The sequence below is a fragment of the Podarcis raffonei genome, chromosome 5 (genome assembly GCF_027172205.1).
Source record: "Podarcis raffonei isolate rPodRaf1 chromosome 5, rPodRaf1.pri, whole genome shotgun sequence".
NCBI classification, from domain to species: domain Eukaryota; kingdom Metazoa; phylum Chordata; class Lepidosauria; order Squamata; family Lacertidae; genus Podarcis; species Podarcis raffonei.
The window spans coordinates 8,202,990-8,222,192 of record NC_070606.1 but is presented as its reverse complement, the minus strand read 5'-3'; the positions used below and the strand labels follow the sequence as shown (position 1 = coordinate 8,222,192).

General features: G+C 43.5%; 1 protein-coding gene across 2 annotated transcripts in view; it reads left to right on the top strand.

Annotated features, from left to right (window-relative positions):
* Nucleotides 1–17,441, top strand: part of DYRK4 (dual specificity tyrosine phosphorylation regulated kinase 4) — a 50,272-nt gene extending 32,831 nt beyond the window's left edge. For both annotated transcript variants that reach the window (XM_053387712.1, XM_053387711.1), the window contains 6 exons: nucleotides 2,722–2,809; nucleotides 5,525–5,697; nucleotides 8,116–8,176; nucleotides 10,450–10,579; nucleotides 12,916–13,079; nucleotides 17,089–17,441. In XM_053387712.1, the coding sequence (XP_053243687.1) occupies nucleotides 2,722–2,809; nucleotides 5,525–5,697; nucleotides 8,116–8,176; nucleotides 10,450–10,579; nucleotides 12,916–13,079; nucleotides 17,089–17,357 (885 nt within the window). In that variant the 3' untranslated portion in view covers nucleotides 17,358–17,441. The remainder of the gene's footprint in view (nucleotides 1–2,721; nucleotides 2,810–5,524; nucleotides 5,698–8,115; nucleotides 8,177–10,449; nucleotides 10,580–12,915; nucleotides 13,080–17,088) is intronic.
* The last annotated feature ends 1,762 nt before the right edge of the window (nucleotides 17,442–19,203 follow it).

Sequence of the window (19,203 nt, the reverse complement as noted above, 5' to 3'; positions counted from 1 at the left end):
GGGGATTCGAACCGCCAACCTTATGATCAGCAAGTCCAAGCGGCACAGTGGTTTAAACCACAGCACCACCCGCATCCCTCTAGTCCAAGTCTTTAGACAAGACTAAAGATTATTGTTTCCAAAATTGCATAACATTATTTTTCTCTCCCTCACTTGAGATCTTCTGGGCCCCTCGTCAGTGGCCAATTTTTAACTCTCATGCACATTATGGATTGTTATTTACACCAAGGAGTAGAAAAATATGTAAACATTCCCCCCCCCTTAAACTGTGTTGTTTCATATTCTGTGTATTCTACTGCAAAATGGAGGTTAAGTCTGTGGCATTTCAGTATCCGCCCCCCGTGTGTGTGTGTGTGTGTGTATTTCTGTGTAATGAGTTCATTTCAATGAATGGGGTCAGTTAGGTCCTAACAAGATGGGACATTATGTGTGTATTTGCATTTAACATGGACTTTTTTTAAAAAAAATGCAAATAGTAGGTGCCTTTATCTTCTTGATTTCTATCCTGGCAAAAAAATAAATAAATGCTCCTCTGAAACTGCTATTTGCATTGGAAGGAAAACTCCCATTGTCACTATTTAATGTTATGTCTAGCTTGACTAGACCTCATTGGGTGGACGCGGGTCTACACAAGGGACGCGGGTGGCGCTGTGGGTTAAACCACAGAGCCTAGGACTTGCTGATCAGAAGGTTGGCGGTTTGAATCCCCGCGATAGGGTGAGCTCCCGTTGTTCGGTTCCAGCTCCTGCCAACCTAGCAGTTCGAAAGCACGTCAAAGTGCAAGTAGATAAATAGGTACTGCTCTGGCGGGGAGGTAAACGACGTTTCTGTGCGCTGCTCTGGTTCGCCAGAAGCGGCTTAGTCATGCTGGCCACATGACCCGGAAGCTGTATGCCAGCTTCCTTGGCCAGTAAAGTGAGATGAGCGCCGCAACCCCAGAGTCGGTCATGACTGGACCTAATGGTCAGGGGTCCCTTTACCTTTTACCTAGCTTGACTAGACCTCATTGAAAGTACAGTAAAAGGAAGTGATGAAATCCTGAGGTATAGATGACTCTCATATGGTTAAGCGTTCAACATCACAATAGCTGTTTTATGTTGATGCAGCAGTGATGTTTGGAAAGCTTTAACCATTCAGTGAATTTTCCGAATCACTGAGTGTCATATGACCAAATATATACACCAAAGCATTGGCTTATGTTAGAGATATGATGCTTATTTCAGTTTCCTCTAGTACAGGCACCTGATTAAGGCCTGTTTTCTATGAGACACTGTCTATAATAAAAACACTTTCCCTTGTAATTGGTCTGCTGCCACCCTTAGTCTGGCTTAAATGTGTCATTCGGTGTGTTAAAAAAATGTGCATTTGTTCATTCAGGGTACTATACGCTCAATGTTAAAGAACTGAGATCTGAAGTTGGTGGAAATGACCCCCATCAAGGAAGTCTTTTCTAATTCCTTCCCAGATTAGCCCAGCAGGTTTATGTGGTCCCTCTACAGTTATGCAGCAGTTGATTCCCTTTCTGGGGCTAATTTTCATGGCTCCTATGGAACATGATAAAGTCTCAGGGAGGCATGTTCTCAGCGTGGCTGACTAACCTGCCCTTTTCTGACCTGGTCTCTGCCCTTCTGAGCTAAGCATTCAAAGGTGCTAGGGCAGGGGTCAGCAAACTTTTTCAGCAGGGGGCCGGTCCACTGTCCCTCAGACCTTGTGGGGGGCCGGACTATATATTTTTTTTGGGGGGAGGGGAATGAACGAATTCCTATGCCCCACAAATAACCCAGAGATGCATTCTAAATAAAAGCACACATTCTACTCATGTAAAAACACCAGGTAGACTCCACAAATAACCCAGAGATGCATTGTAAATAAAAGGACACATTCTACTCATGTAAAAACACACTGATTCCCGGACTGTCCGCAGGCCAGATTTAGAAGGCGATTGGGCCGGATCCAGCCCCCGGGCCTTAGTTTGCCTACCCATGTGCTAGTGAATGGTCAGTACTTCTTCAGAATGTAGCCATGTGAGCAAAATGGCAACCTATAATTTATAAGCATTGTTTGAGTTCTTGCTGATAGATCAGCAAATGAATGACCTTTGCGTTCCTGTATGAACACACCATCCACGAAATAAGTCACACCTAAAAGAGGAGGTCAAAGATGCTGGGATTTCTCACCAGACACCACCATATACAGTGATACCTCGGGTTAAGAACTTAATTCGTTCCGGAGGTCCGTTCTTAACCTGAAACTGTTCTTAACCTGAAGCACCACTTTAGCTAATGGGGCCTCCTGCTGCTGCCGCGCAGCCAGAGCCCGATTTCTGTTCTCATCCTGAAGCAAAGTTCTTAACCTGAAGCACTATTTCTGGGTTAGCGGAGTCTGTAACCTGAAGCGTCTGTAACCTGAGGTACCACTGTAAAGAAAAAGAAGCGAGAAGCGGCTTTCGGGATTTTGCCACAGAGTCTTCCCTTAGAAGTGTCCCGCTGCCTCTAGCCTAGCAGAGGGAAGGCGCCTGCCTCAGACTCCAGTACTATTTCTGGGTTAGTGGAGTCTTTAACCTGAAATGTGTGTAACCTGAAGTGTCTGTAACCCGAGGTACCACTGTATTTGCAGGCTGGTTGTTTTCCCCCTGTAAAAATGTGTTTGTTGTTAGTCTGCTAACCTGATAGATGTGTGTTGATATTTTCTCTCCCCCTTCTTCGCTTTCCCTCATTTTAGGAGAACATATTAATAAACCAACCCCAACCTGGGCAGGTTTCATTTAAAGTTATCGACTTTGGATCAAGCTGCTATGAACACCAAAGAGGTTTGCAGAAAAGTCAAGTAGATGTAATTTTCTTTATTAGATTTCTTAATTTTTGATTTATTTAATTATGTACTCCATACTCCACATCTTCAGTATAAATTTATAATCCTGGGGCAGCTCACAAGGGAGTAAGAAACAAAGGCACAATGAATTTTTTAAACACCGTATTTTTTGCTCTATAAGACTCACTTTTCCCCTCCTAAAAAGTAAGGGGAAATGTGTGTGCGTCTTATGGAGCGAATGCAGGCTGCGCAGCTATCCCAGAAGCCAGAACAGCAAGAGGGATTGCTGCTTTCACTGCGCAGCGATCCCTCTTGCTGTTCTGGCTTCTGAGATTCAGAATATTTTTTTTCTTGCTTTCCTCCTCCAAAAACTAGGTGCGTCTTGTGGTCTGGTGTGTCTTATAGAGCAAAAAATATGGTAGTATTTCAAAGTAAAAAGGGAAATTAACACTGGCCTCTGTCCCTCTTTCCTTCCCTCCCTCCTCTGATACCCTTTCACATTTCTGCCCCCCCATTGGCTTGCATGGCTGTTTGTTGCAGCAGCCCTGGCTACAGGCTCCTCAGCTGAATGCTGCCTCTGGGGCTGCCTGGGGGGGCGGAGAGTGCTGGGAGCTGAGGCGGCCTTGGAGTAAGCAAGCAAGCAAGTGGGCGAGGGTGCCCAGCCAGCCAATCCTCCAGTCCTTGCAGTTGGGAATGGACAAACTAGTGGGATACCTGGCAAGCAGGTGTTGCGCTAGCCTTTCTTGTGCTTACTGTGTGCATGGCCTGCCTGGGAGCTGAGTTGCGTGTCGAGACCCCAAGACCACCCCCTCGTTGATGAGTAAGACACAAGGACACAGGTATTAGGTTAATGTTATGGGGCAAATTTAGACCACAAGTTTATTGGTTACAGAATGTGAGTGGCATTGGCTTAGGCATTGGAATTGACCCAACTATATCTGACTCCTGCCCGTCACGCAGGGAGTCCAGTAAGGGTCAAGCACCGGTAGGGGGAGCCCCGTCGATGCAAACCAATTTGAGTTCCCCCTGGGTTCCTGTCGGGGTCGTGGCATGGCCCTAGCCCAGCCCCGGACTTTGGACAAGCTCCACACCCCCGGATTCCTTTAACGGAATACCCTTAAGCTTGGAGGGGCAGGTGATGGCCACACCTCCCCTCCCCCAGAGCCAGCGTGGTGTAGTGGTTAAGAGCAGTAGACTCGTAATCTGGTGAACCGGGTTCGCTTCCCCGCTCCTCCACATGCAGCTGCTGGGTGACCTTGGGCCAGTCACACTTCTCTGAAGTCTCTCAGCCCCACTCACCTCACAGAGTGTTTGTTGTGGGGGAGGAAGGGAAAGGAGATTGTTAGCCGCTTTGAGACTCCTTCGGGTAGTGATAAAGAAGGATATCAAATCCAAACTCTTCTTCAAACCAATGCCTAAGTGCCACACGAGCCCAAGGCTCGCCACCAAATACCCTCACACCTGCAACCAATCCTTCACGCGCTCTCCAATCCGGCTAACGCCTCAGTTCAAATGTGGCCCGGCCACGTCCCCCCAGCCAGCAAATTGGCTGGCAGACAAATGACATGGCTGGGAACCTCCGGGGGATGCGGAACTTCATCCCCCGCCCCCGGAGGGGAGTGGGTGGCCACATGGTCCACCGCAAATCCTCCCCACTGGGAAGTGGAGCAGATTTCCCAGTGCTGAAGGGGAATTTTTCCACCATGCAGGCCAGGCAGCGCCCATGGCTGCCTCCTCAGGTGAGTAGATGCTGGCCTCATGTTCACCTTTGGCCAGTCTCTGTTGGGCCCCTGAGGCTGGGGGCATCCTCTTCCCAAAATCCTGGGGGGCATCATGAGGAGGTACCTCTCTTTGGGGTGGATGGGGCAGCTCAGAGACCAGGGTCGGTGGCTGCTGCTGCCCAGAGGACTCCCAGAGAGAGGAGAGGCTGAGGGAACACTCCACAAAGGAGGGTGTTCAAAAAGGGGTGAGAGCTGCCAGCTCTGCAGTCAAGGGGCTCCTGAGCCCCACAAGGGTGCCGCAGAAAGGATGTAGTGGGTCAAGTGAGCCGTGGACCCAAAAAGGTTGAAAACCTGTGAGCTAGAATATCAACATTTGCTATATTGATAGTTCAACACACTGTCTTCTAGAAACGTATATATAAATGAATAGGATGTTAGGATATTTCCGTTCCACCTTAAAAGGGAGCAGGATGTTTGTGTCACAGCCTGCGTATTTCCTGTCTCACAGGATGTTTCTGTTGTCTGTTCCTTTCGTTTTCTGCTGTTTTGCCTGAGCAGTCGGAGCAGACGGTCATGTCTTCTTTTGTTCTGACCAACGCTGAATAAACTGTAAATATGCTTTCCTGCTGTGCATCTTTTGCTGTGTGAATTCTGCTGATAGAGTGTGCACAAGCCTGAGGCTTCGTGTCGCTGATTGCTGATATTGCCTGACTATGGGAGGTCGATAGATCGTCCGGCACCGAGCTTGGGGGCTCAGATGGACTTTATCTCCCTGGCAGTATCCCAACATAGACTGCAGAAAGAATGTAGTTGGTCAAGGGAGCCTTGGACTCAAATTGGTTGGAAACCTGTGGTCAAGACCTCTGGTCAAGACCAAAATGATGGGACTTAAGATAAGGAGCTCAGGAACTTGCATCGAGGCGAGGATCGGTGGCAATGGAAGAGGAGATAATTTACATGTCCAATGTTTTCCCCCCGCCTTTTTATTCCAGTGTATACGTATGTCCAGAGTCGATTTTATCGTTCCCCAGAAGTGATTCTTGGTCACCCCTATGCAACCCCTATTGACATGTGGAGCTTAGGGTGCATTATGGCTGAACTCTACACAGGGTACCCACTTTTTCCTGGGGAGAATGAAGTGGAGCAGCTTGCATGCATTATGGAGGTAACTTCTGATTTTAATATTAGCAGGTGTGCAGGAACAACCCAGGCTCTAAAGAACAAGTTTAGCTCTACACAGGAACTTACGCATGCTCACAAAGGGGATTTCTTTCTTTCTTGCAACATCGCAAGTAGTTCTTGAAACTCCTCTAAGATTTGTCACATAAAGTTCCACTTTATTCCTTACTAGTTTGGCTTCATCTGGAAAACTGTGCACCTTTAGAAGGATATGTAGATGTTGGGAGTGTTCAGAGCAGGACAACAAATATGGAAGGTTGGGCTGATTTCTCCTGGAGAAGACAAGGCTGAGGTGATAGCATTCTTCAGATATCTGAAAGGGTTTTACATGGAAAACAGCAAGGACCTGTCGCCTGCTACTCCAGAAGGCAAGATTAGGTCTAGTGGACTTAAGGTACAGGAGGGTAGATCTCAGCTGACTATCAGGAGAAACTTCTTAAAGGTAACAGCATTTGGCAATGGGAACAATTATCTTGAGAGGTACTGCAGTCTCCCTAAATGGAGGTCTTCAGTGGTTGGACAGCCATCTGTGAGAGATGCTCTTGGGGTTTCCTGCAGAAAGCCAGGGGGTGGGACAATGTGTCCTCCAACTGTGAATCAGATGCCATGCAGAGGTTTACTCTTCCAGAGACTCAACCCCATGGAAGTGTGGTCACGGTTCATACCCTCTCCAACAATCCCCCCCCCCATACTCTCAACCTGCCTTCCATGCACCAAGTCATGAATGTCCTTCCAGGCATACACATCCTTTACATGTAATGGTACTTCTCCTTTCTGTTTGATCCATGCCTTTTGAACAAGTTATCACCCTCACCATGTTTCAGTCATGCTTGTTCACATGAAACGAAGGCATCTCTTTCATTACCTGTGAATTTTATCCGTGCGCCTTTATTAAAGTCTGAGGAATTCAATGTGTCAGACAAAAATTATGTCTACCACAAACATTTTTTTAAAAAAGATATTTATTAAAATTTTCAATTTTTTATGCAAACAAAAAACAAACAAAAAAATTAGAAAGACATATAGTTCATAATATTTAATTTTCAATAACATATTTCTCTGACCTCCTCATACCTCCCCTTCTTGTATTCCAATTCAAATTATTTGTTCAGCAAATCCTTAACTCCAAGCATTACAGCTTATAAAAACACCTTATTTTCTGTCCAACATCTTAAGTTATCGTAACCTTAAATTTTTACTTATAAAGAACCATTTTTTCGTAATCCTTTATACCATTACAGCTAGAAACCACTCAATTTCAATCCAGCATCATTCAACATTCCTTAATTGTACAATATTTCTGTAAGTAGTCCTTAAATTTTTTCCAATCTTCTTCTGCCGACTCTTCTCCCTGGTCACGGATTCTGCCAGTCATTTCTGCCAATCCCATACAGTCAATCAGTTTCATCTGCCATTCTTCCAGAGTGGGTAAATCTTGCGTCTTCCAATACTTTGCGATGAGTATTCTTGCTGCTGTTGTGGCATACATAAAAAACGTTCTATCCTTCTTTGACACCAATTGGCCGACCATGCCCATACCACAAACATTTTAAACACAAATTAGCTAGCGTATGTCTCAGAAGATGCACACACACAGTTGTTTTCTGTACAAAATATGTCCTTATGAAATAAAACGTTGCATTTCAGAAATGACTTGCATACAAGTGGCATTACACTGGCATTAGAGTGCCTGTAAAATGTTTAATATCCCCACAGGAACTCATACAACCCAGAACACAAAGACCAAAATACCACCTAGTGATGGGAAATTGAAATGTGGGATAATAACACAGACCTGTTGGGTGCTTCAAGGATTATAAGAAGATTATGTGTGTGAAGTGATTTAAACACTCTAACTCCCAAGTATTAAAAGCCCCTTTATGGCATGCAACAGGCCCATAGAGTTGACCCAGAAAAAGGAGGCCAGCACTCTTTGTGAAGAACACGAAACTCAAAATGTACCATTTAACAGATACACTCTCATTTGATTATAAAAGTCAGTTTCTAAATTGATTTAGATGTACAGAGATTTTATTAGTTCCAGCCCAGTTTTTAAAGATAGTTTTGAACTTGATTTCTGTTTCCTGATACGTTAGTTCTCCCTCCCAGTTTTGTGCCAGGCATAACTTTCATTTTTAGCCGTTGATAACGGTGATGAGGAGTATCAGATCCAGTACAGATAGATACCACCAGTTAGATTGAAACCATTGATGAGTTCCTCAGAATACTTATTTTTACTGTTTGTGGTATTCCACCCCCCCCCACTTTTCAATTGACTGCAATAAAATTAAAAAGAGCTCAACCATCATATCAACATGTCCTTCATGTTAAAGGTGTAAGACCATTAATTTGTTATATACTTAACAGAGGTGCTCTTCAGGCTGACTTTTTGTGTGTGTTAAAGATACTAGGTCTTCCACCAGCCGATTTCATTCAGACTGCATCAAGAAGGCGAACGTTCTTTGGTAAGTCCCTTGTTGTTATTGACTTACTCGCACAGTGCCCATCATTATGGTGGACAGGGCATTTGTGGAAGAAAGACCTTCATATTGTATGGTGCTTTGTGCAAGAGGGGTCGCAATGCACATTTATATGCCCTAGATACACACCCCAGCCTCTGAGTGGTGCAGATTTCAAGGGTGCTAACACACGCCTTCGGTTTTGTTTCCTTGGAATTAAGAGCAGTGCAGACTAGGGATTGGTCTTGCAGCTTGTCTACATTCATTTAGTGCTCGTTGTTCTTATCATGCCATCTGGGTTTGTGCTTTTGCAGTTTGGGCTCGGACTATAGCGGGCATGTTGACTCTGTTGCCAGGCTTTGGTCTGTCGAGCTGAAAAATATCAAGCTATAGCTTGAAAATGTTGCGGCTGATGTCAACTCTAATGCAATCATCTGCCCACGCAGCACATTGAAATGGCACAGAGAAGAAGAATGGTGTTTGTTTTTAAACTTCCTATATTATATGTTCCATAATATTATATGCAGTTGCTTTAATTAAGCCAGTTTCTAAATTAATGCCCCTTCCACAAATTAAATAGTATTTATTTGCCGTCTCCCCATTTGAGAGTCTGCATTATTATTCACACATACACAAACCCTGCTCCAGCCCCCCTTCACTTCAACCAGCAATCTCACCCCTGGATCATTTTTTTGCCTTCATGACACAAACATCTAAACAGTATTCATTTATAGATCAACTCAGCATTTTCTAATTGGATGGGACTTCCTAAAATACCTTCCTCATTTCCCTCACAGATGGATACTTAATCTTTTAACTGTTGCTGTATTTGCCTGAGTTATACAGGTATTTTATCTTACAACAAAATAAAATTAGTATTTTGGTACTAATTTAGTGGGGTTTCCAAAACAAGGGCATCATTTCCAATAAAAGCCATGCCCCAGTATTGGAACACAAATTTCCCACAGAAAACCAGTTGCTCCCTTACTATTCTAGTGCATTTCCAGGTTGAATTCAAAGTACCTCTGAAGTCTTACTGCACCCAGGAGCCCAGGGAATCAGAAGAACTGCCTGCTCCCATAAAAGCGTGCCTGCCCTCTAAGATCTCCCCAGGCTCTACTCCAGCTGCCCCCTTCAAGCGTTATGAGAGCCAGTGTGGTGTAGTGGTTAAGAGTGGTAGACTTGTAATCTGGTGAACTGGGTTCGATTCCCCGCTCCTCCACATGCAGCTGCTGGGTGACCTTGGGCCAGTCACACTTCTCTGAAGTCTCTCAGCCCCACTCACCTCACAGAGTGTTTGTTGTGGGGCAGGAAGGGAAAGGAGAATGTTAGCCGCTTTGAGACTCCTTCAGGTAGTGATAAAGCGGGATATCAAATCCAAACTCTTCTTCTTCTTCTACATGGGCTGGGGATCAAGCATTTCTGTGTTGGCCTTGTGGACTGTGGAATAGGCCTCCCAGAAATATCATTTATTTTATCTTTAGGCACCAAGTTACTCTCTCGTGCTTTTGGAAAGCAAAAATAAAATATCTATTGCTAGTTTACTGTTGCACTGAATTTCCTTTGTCGTAATACGTTTAGACCGATGGTTGGGGTTTTTAATTTTTGTGTGTGGATTTGAATGTAATTGTTTTATTCTGAATTGTAAACCACCTTGAAGAGATGGAAAGGTGAGATGTGTTTTAAGTATTTATTCATTCCCTTGAGGCTTTTGTTGCAGCTGTTGGCTGCAATACATAAATATTAAAGCACTAAATCATTAATCTCCGAGAGATTTTTCTGCGAGTGAAAATTACTGGTTTTGTGAACAACATTGGCACTCTTCTGGATCAGAGATGCAAACTGTTAGTCTATGCTGCCAAAATCTTCCCAGGTCTCTGATGGTTCTTCTAATCTTCTAATCAAGGTGGGTTTTAAGTTTACCCACAGAGCAAAAAGCTTCATGTAAGCTCTGCGCTGTAAGGTATTTTTCTGTGCATGCAAATTAAGCAAAGTTACACCTGGGGTCATTTGTTTCATTTCTAGGAATTCCTGGCTCCTAACGGCACCACATTTGTTATGGAGTCTGACCATAAAAATAAGGAATCGGTTTTTATGGCAAAATGCACTTCCAATTGAATAGGGCGGATCCCAACATTACAGCGCTGGACATCCCTGTTCTAAATAAATATCATCTGGGCAGACTTAAATCTTCTGTGGACTTTCCCTTCCAGCATCAAAACTTTAAATATTATGCAAATGTGTATACAGTTTTAAAATGTTGCTTTTATGTTTTAAAGATTCCAGCGGTACTCCAAAGAATCTTACAAATAGTAGGGGGAGAATAAGAAACCCGAACACAAGGGAACTGAGCTCTGTATTGAAAACATACGATGGTGCATTTCTGGATTTTCTGAAAAAGTGCCTTGTGTAAGATAGCTTTCATTTGTTTTGCCCATTGCATATATAGACTCTTAAATCCTGCTTTTCTGTCCTTAAGCGTTGGTTAAATGTCTGGCGCTCAGTTATGGTAGCAAGGTTTATTTTGATTTGCTAATTCCCCATATTGCCAGAGTATGTAATGAAAATGTTTTGCAGAAAGAAGCAGCATATTTCACATGGGACTCCAGGAGTTCTTTGGAAGTTTGTCAGAGGTTTCTCTTTTCTTTTTCTTTTTTTTTTAATTTATTGAATGGTTTTATGTTACAAAAAACAATACAGCCACACTACCACAAAATATAATTAAGAAATAAAAATTACATACATCGATATTTAATTTGTTATTTTTTATTTACCGTCTTATTTCCTCCCAAACATTGCATACAACAACACACATATGTGCAGACACCCACACACCCACACCTGCACAGAAAATGATAATAATGAAAGTAAATATTTTTCCCCTTTTATCTTCCAAAATCTTTTCTTCAACTTTGACTTCCTGTCAAGTCCCTTTGCATATGTTTTATCTTACATTTGAATGTACACAAAACAATAAACCTTTCTATATAATTATTCTAATACATTCTGAAAACATAATAAATCCTTAATTGTAGTCCACCTCCTTTTAGTTCCTTTATCACTCGAATGCTAGCACAGAGTCAAAACTATTATTGTATTTTTGAACATATTTTTTATAAACATCCCATTTTTCCGCTAATTTTTGCTTTGAGTTTCCTCTGAGTTTACTACTCAGTTGAGCCGTCTCCACCAATTCCTGTAATTTGATTTGCAATCTGTTATTTTTGGAGTTTGTCAGAGGTTTCTCAGTTGGTATATCAGTCATAGTGAACAAAGTTTCCTGAAAGGCGGCTTGGCTACCACTGCATTATCTCCCCAAAGAATGTGCAACTTTAAAGAACATATTGGACGTGTTCCAAGTGGCTGGTTCACACCATGCGCTAATGGAGAGTTATCCTATTTATGTTTTCCATAAACTTGCTTGGGCCCCATAGCAGACATGCAGGGAAGAGGTTCGTTGATAGACAAGTTTTAAAGCCACTAAGTTAGGGTGATACTAGATGGGATCACAGTCAGCATGTGAGCTGAGTTGGCAGAATTAAAGACATGATTTTAGAAGTGTAAGGCCACAGTCACTTGGTGGCTTGGGAGTTATTGGTGGCTGGCTGCAAAGGTGGCTAAAGTTAGATCTATTGCCCTTGAAGCTCTGCCTCCTAGGACCCACCTGACTCATTTTAATGCCTGTTAAAAACTTACCTATGCATTCTGCCATTCCCAAACTGATCTCCCTCATCTTTCTTCTTTGTTTTGCCTCCTTTCTGTCTCTAAGGAGAACAGGTCCTCTGCCTTTTTTTGGGGTGCAGTGCCTATATATTAGACACTCAGATATTTGCAGAGTGTATTATGTGGCGTGCAGTGATGAAACTGCTGTGAAAATGCAATTACTGACGCAGGTGGCGCTGTGGTCTAAACCACAGAGCCTAGGGCTTGCCGATCAGAAGGTCAGCGGTTTGATTCCCCGCGATGGGGTGAGCTCCCGTTGCTCAGTCCCAGCTTCCTGTCCACCTATTAGTTCGAAAGCACGTCAAGTGCAAGTAGATAAATAGGTACTGCTCTGGCGGGAAGGTAAATGGCGTTTCCATGCGCTGCTCTGGTTCGCCAGAAGCGGCTTAGTCCTGCTGGCCACATGACCCGGAAGCTGTACGCAGGCTCCCTCAGCCAATAAAGCGAGATGAGCACTGCAACCCCAGAGTTGTCCGCGACTGGACCTAACGGTCGGGGGTAAAGGTAAAGGGACCCCTGACCATTAGGTCCAGTCGTAACCGACTCTGGGGTTGCGGTGCTCATCTCGCTTTACTGGCCAAGGGAGCCGGCATACAGCTTCCGGGTCATGTGGCCAGCAGGACTAAGCCGCTTCTGGCGAACCAGAGCAGCGCACGGAACTGCCATTTACTTTTCCGCCGGAGCCGTACCTATTTATCTCCTTGCACTTTGACGTGCTTTCGAACTGCTAGGTTGTCAGGAGCAGGGACCAAGCAACAGAAGCTCACGCCGTCGCAGTGATTTGAACCACCGACCTTCTGATCGGCAAGCCCTAGGCTCTGTGGTTTAGACCACAGCACCACCCCCCAACGGTTGGGGGTACCTTTACCTTTTAAGGTCATACCATATGAGTATGGTGTTTTCATGTGCTGTCACATGTAGGATAATGTGAGTCATAAACCCCATATGCACATAGGTTTGTATGTGTATAATACATGTGCATCGTGCTCCATACTGATGTTCTCCATATGTTTTATGTCAAGATGGAAACCTTCCCTGCGCATGACTCCGGAAGATGCAATGCACCACTCCTGGATGCAGGACCCATGGTTACATAAAGCGAAACAAAAGCCCAAGCCTACTATGAAGTCAGGCGACGCAGAGAAAAAGAAGGAAAATGCCCTTAAGAGTGCTCAGCCAGAAAAAGGTGGACTCATAGTTCTTGGTTCTTTCTTCCCCCCCAAATGAATTGTCTTTAAATAGGTATTTCAGAGGGAGACAAACCAAAACCAAAACACCAGGAAGCACCTGCCAAGTTCAGCAGCATCATGAGGTCTCCTTCTCTCTACGTTATGGAAACCAGAAAGGCCACGTTATGGGATACTAGGAGCAAAACCCAGCTTCCAGAGAATTCCAACTCCAAATAAAGCAGCAGCAGCAAGTTTCCATCCTTTATGGTTGAAAAGATATGTTTGAAATAGTCCATGCCAGAGGACTTGTAGCATAAGAATTTCCAGTGATTGTACGGTGGGGCTGCAGCACAATATATGCCTCCTTGCCCTTCCCCATGATGGGCAGAAGCAGGGGGAAATATGAAAAATAAAACTCTTTTCATGTAATTTATTGCAAAATTGCATAGGGCTTTGAAAAACAAAAGAATAGAAACAATGCACATTTACTGAATTTGCATAACCTATACATTTCACAGAATCTATTTGGTTACCTTGCTGCATATTTTGTTGCTTTCTACCCAGCTCAGTTTTCTGCTCCCCTAAAGTGTGGCGAGCACGATAAAAAGTATAATGTGACCGTGCTTCTCTGTTCAGGTACCCCCAGGGAGTAGTTGCACCTGTGTGGGCGATTTCTGAAAGCAGAGGGCTGTGCAATTGCCACATCACAAGTGCTCTCAAGCTCTGGTGTCCATGCCTGAGCCTCGCAAATGGAAAGGACCCCGCATAGCCCCCCTGTTAGGATATAGTTTCCGTTCCACCTTAAAAAAGTCAGGCATGACTGTTGTGTGTCACATGCCTGTTTCCTTCCTGCTCACAGGGAGTTTCCGTTTTGTATATGCTTTTGTTCCGGCTGTTTTCCTGGACACGGACGCAAGCAGTCATGTTTTTCCTTTGTTCTGAGCTACGTTGAATAAAGCTGTAAATATTCTCTTCTGCCTGAATCTTCCGTTGCGGAAACTGCTGAATTTAATGATTATCTATTTAAATTTGTCAAGTTAAATTAATTGAAAATAGCTTGCAGATACTTAATTGGCTTAGGATTTCATTTATGTTAAGTGATAAATTAATATGTTTAATTCCATAAGGTGAAGATTTAAGGATGTTAATGTCTAAGTTAAATTTCATAAGAATTGGGATTGGGAAAACCGTTAAAAGGACATGCAATGAAATTCAACCAAGGGGAAGCGAGGAAGTCACTTAACAAAGTTAATAAGTGTAATTTTCAATAAGGCTATGATTTATGTTTATTTGTCTTGTGTGTTTGTTTGTTTATAATATTGTGAAAACTAATAAAAAATTTTGGGGGGGGGAGAAACTTATGTGGGGTGGCAGGGGGAATGAACTGAAAATATAAACATCATTTTCCTTGGGTGTGTCCTCCAGTTCCGAGACCAAGTCAAGATATGTACACACAAACACACACGCTATTTGCTTTGGGGTTGGAGGAAGTCTGTCTTCTGCTACTGAAGCTATCACCTTGATGCATTTGATAAGAAAACACAGGCCATTTGATGTCTGTTTCCTGAGCCCAGTTCCCCCTCACCAGCAGCTGTTTCAGGGATAGAGGTTGGTCGCCTATGTTTGCGGTGGTAAGAGAGGGAGAAAGAAGGGACTGAGAACAGAGGAAGCTTTATCTCCCCAGGGATTGATTATTAAGGAGGAGAGAGTCCATCAGTGATGGACAGCTACGTGTTTGTAGTGTGGAGAGACAAAACGGGAAGGTCCCACTCTCTTGGCTCCACTTGCACGATGGTAGCTTCCAGAGACATCTCTCTCTCTCTTTTTTTTAAATGATATTTATTAGAGGTTTAATAGTTACAGAAAAAAAGAAAAAAGAAACAATAAAAAGTTAAACAAAACAAAACAATACCTTAGAATACATCAGAAATAAAAAGAAAAACAAAAAGCAATACAGCAAAACAACAAGAAAAACAAAAACATTTAAAAACACATCCAATATTCCATATCTTTACCTTTCATTTACTTGTTTCTTCGACCTCCTCACACCTCCCTTTTTTGTATTCTAGTTCAAATTAGCTATTTCAGCAAATCCTTTCCATCTTTCTCAATTTTTGTTCTATAATTTATCTTAACACAATCTAACCTTGAATTTTCCACTTTGGCCCATTAACAATCTATTTCTACTTAATTCTTTATAACATTTCTGCTAAAGCCATATAACTTCATTCCAGCATCCTTCTAACATTCATTAATTTTGCAATGTTTCTGTAAATATACTTTAAATTTTTTCCAATCTTCTTCCACCGACTCTTCTCCCTGGTCTCGGATTCTGCCAGTCATTTCCGCCAATTCCATGTAGTCCATCAGCTTCATCTGCCATTCTTCCCGGGTGGGTAGATCTTGTGTCTTCCAGTGCTTTGCGATAAGTATTCTTGCTGCTGTTGTAGCATACATAAAGAAAGTTCTATCCTTCTTTGGCACCAATTGGCCGACCATGCCCAGGAGAAAGGCCTCTGGTTTCTTCAGGAAGGTATATTTAAATACCTTTTTCATTTCATTATAGATCATCTCCCAGAAGTTCTTAATCCTTGGGCATGTCCACCAAAGGTGAAAGAATGTACCTTCAGTCTCATTACATTTCCAGCATTTATTATCGGGCAAATGGTAGATTTTTGCAAGCTTGACTGGTGTTATGTACCACCTGTAGATCATTTTCATTAAATTCTCTTTTAAGGCATTACATGCCGTAAACTTCATACCTGTGGTCCATAACTGTTCCCAGTCAGCCATCATAATGTTATGTCCAACATCTTGTGCCCATTTAATCATAGCAGATTTCACCGTCTCATCCTGAGTATTCCATTTCAGCTTCCAGAGACATCTCGCAGAACTATCTCGAGATCTCGCTGGAAGCTGCTGCTGCCGCCATTTCTCCTTGCTTCTCTGGCGGTTGGTGAGCAAAGGTGTTCATGGGATTCTGCCGCCCAAGATGGCGGCTTCCGTCAGCCTCATGGGTGGGCCGGCCCTGGTGGTGTACTAGAAATACTGGTTTTTGTTACACATCTCAACCTTCCTGTTCTTTCAGCCCACTGCACTTATACCTGTTTAGGGAAGCTTTTAATGTTTGATGAATTGTTGTATTTTAATATTTTGCTGGAAGCCGCCCAGAGTGGCTGGGGAAACCTGCAAACATTTCTGTCAACCTGCTGTTCTCTGCCCATCACAATCCCAAAGCATCACTTTGAGAAAGAGGCCCCCGTTATTTGTGTCTTAGGAGGAGAAAAAGGCATGTGTTTGCTGGAGGTTTCTTCTCTATCTCTTGTTGCCAGGGCTAAGCAGCAGCTTCAGTATTGGCCCAGTAGGACTGCCTTTGAGTACAGTCTGAGCATGCTCAGTGCTGGTTTCCCTAAGGCCACACCTCAAAGCACGTTCGTTGCAGCTAGCCAGGAGAAGGCTGTTGTTGTCAGTTTCGATAGCTGGTTTTTATAATTAATATTTGTCAAGAGAGAGCAGTGGCAGACAGTTGTATGTTTCTAGGTTTTTGCTTAATTGTTTGCACATATTTTTGTGAATGGGGGGGAGGATTGAGAGGAGAAATGTGGCTTCTGTGTGCGTTGCAACTTTCAACACTTAGAGTCACAGAACTGTCAAGTTGGAAGAGACCACGAGGGTCATCTAGTCCAGTTCGCTGTAATGCAGGAATCTTTCACCCAACATGGGGCTTGAACCCTGAGCAAATTACATGCTGCTTGATATATAACCGATATATAACCTCTATATAAAATAAGTGGTTTGCAATAAATATTAAAATGATGAATACAGTTAAAAACAATTCTAAACTATGCCAGCATCCACAAGGCTGGATGCAAAAGTGTTTTAGGCAGGTGCCAAAACCTTACTTGAACTCTCCTCTTTGTATTTATTGAAGTCCTAAAGCAATTTCTGGATTTATTGAAGTCTGGATTTGCTTCTCCCTAAGGTAATACATTTTCTCTTAAATTTTGTGTCTTCCCTTTTCTACAGATGAAACCACGCGGCACCAATCTGCTGGAGAAATAAAATCTGATCCCTCTGAAAAGTTATCCGTTGCGATTCAGAAATTATCTCCCATCATAACCTCCCAAGATGCAAACGAAGAAGAAAAGGAGGATTCCAAAAAGCAAGAAACTCCAGAAAAAGAAGTGGAAACCCTGGTGGACAAAACTGTTAAAAGAGAACAGAGAGACCATAGGACTGAGAAGGTCATGCACAAAAATACAAGCATCTTGCCACCCATCAAGTACAAGCAATGACTAGTCCTCTTTGCATATCATTTGTGGTCTGCTTTTAGGTAACTTTTTTGCTGTAAAATGTTCAAGAACAGAAATTTAACATAACTGCCTGTATACGGTCTGTGCACATTTCTTGGTGTGGAGGAAGATTGTATGAGTGGAAATGGGTACTCTTTTACAGTTCAAATAGAATATATTTTGCTCTGTTGAGGGGCAGAAATCAATTTTGATCAGAACAAGGGTGTGGATGAACATTTTACTTGTGAGTACTGCAAGGTGAAGACATAGGACCTCTGTGTAACCTCCAAGACATTTCTTGCACAGCTCATGGGCTGTTATTTCAGTCAGGGGTTTGGTTTTTTAAAGTGTCGTATCATATTTTATTTATTAAATTTGTATACCGCCATATATCCATAGATCTCAGGGTGGTTAACGACACCAGAAGCGACAGGTGTTTAAAAAAACCCACAACTTGAAACATTTCCCAGAAAAGAGAAAGAAAGAAAAAAAATCAGAAAGCGCAGCAAGATAGGGGTACCAGAGCTCTGCATTGTGACCACAATTCAATAGATAGGAGCCCTATAATTTGCACAAGAGTGATAAAGGGGCATTGTGTGAGACCCCTGCACACACACACACACACACACACACACATTTTAAATGCCTGTTATATATGGGATAGGGACACGGGTGGCGCTGTGGGTTAAACCACAGAGCCTAGGACTTGCTGATCAGAAGGTTGGCGGTTCGAATCCCCATGACGGGGTAAGCTCCCGTTGCTCAGTCCCAGCTCCTGCCAACCTAGCAGTTCAAAAGCACATCAAAGTGCAAGTAGATAAATAGGTACCACTCCGGCGGGAAGGTAAACAGCATTACCGTCCGTTGCTCTGGTTCTGCTGGCCACATGACCTGGAAGCTGTACGCCGGCTCCCTTGGCCAATAAAGCGAGATGAGCGCCGCAACCCCAGAGTCAGTCAGGGATCCCATTACCTTTACCTTATACGTGCTACCATTCCAGTTTCCAAGATAATCTCTCACATGAATTGTGTAGAGATCTTGAGAAAACTTTTTCTGTGTTGTTGAAATCAAAGTTCACCCTCTGTATCCAGCGACTGACACCACAAGGCCACTGGAAGCAAAATGGCCGGCTTGTGCTCAGGTGAGAAGCAAATGGAAGGAGGGGTTTGGTGTTAGAAGCCGCCCACAGAAACATCACCACACGTGACAGGTTTCCGTCATGGTCCTCCATGCACCAGAAGCAGTTGAGTCAGGCTGGCCACATGACCCAGAAAGCTGTCTGTGGACAAACGTCCCCTGGCCTGAAAAGTGAGATGAGTGCTGCATTAGCTGTCCAGGGGTCCTTTAACTTTACCTTTTATGTTTCTGGTGAGTTTCCTGGAACAAAACAATATCTGGATCAGCCTTTCACCAGAAAGCCTCAATTCTGGGGTTGTTGTTTTTTTGCTCCCAGATCATTAACATTAAGCAAAACCAAACTTGTTTTAGCCATGACTTGGTTGGAATCTCATAATAGCACAAGGCTCCACAACGCAGATGATGTCGCAAAGTGATTAAGGTAGCCATAAAATCTTGATTGCTGCAATAATATTAGAATTACTGCTTTCTAATGGAATCATTGGGACGCGGGTGGCGCTGTGGGTTAAACTACAGAGCCTAGAACTTTCCGATCAGAACGTCAGCGGTTCGAATCCCCGCGACGGAGTGAGCTCCCGTTGCTCAGTCCCTGCTCCTGCCAACCTAGCAGTTCGAAAGCGCATCAATGTGCAAGTAGATAAATAGGTACCGCTCCTGCAGGAAGGTAAATGGCGTTTCCGTGCACTGCTCTGGTTCGCCAGAAGCGGCTTAG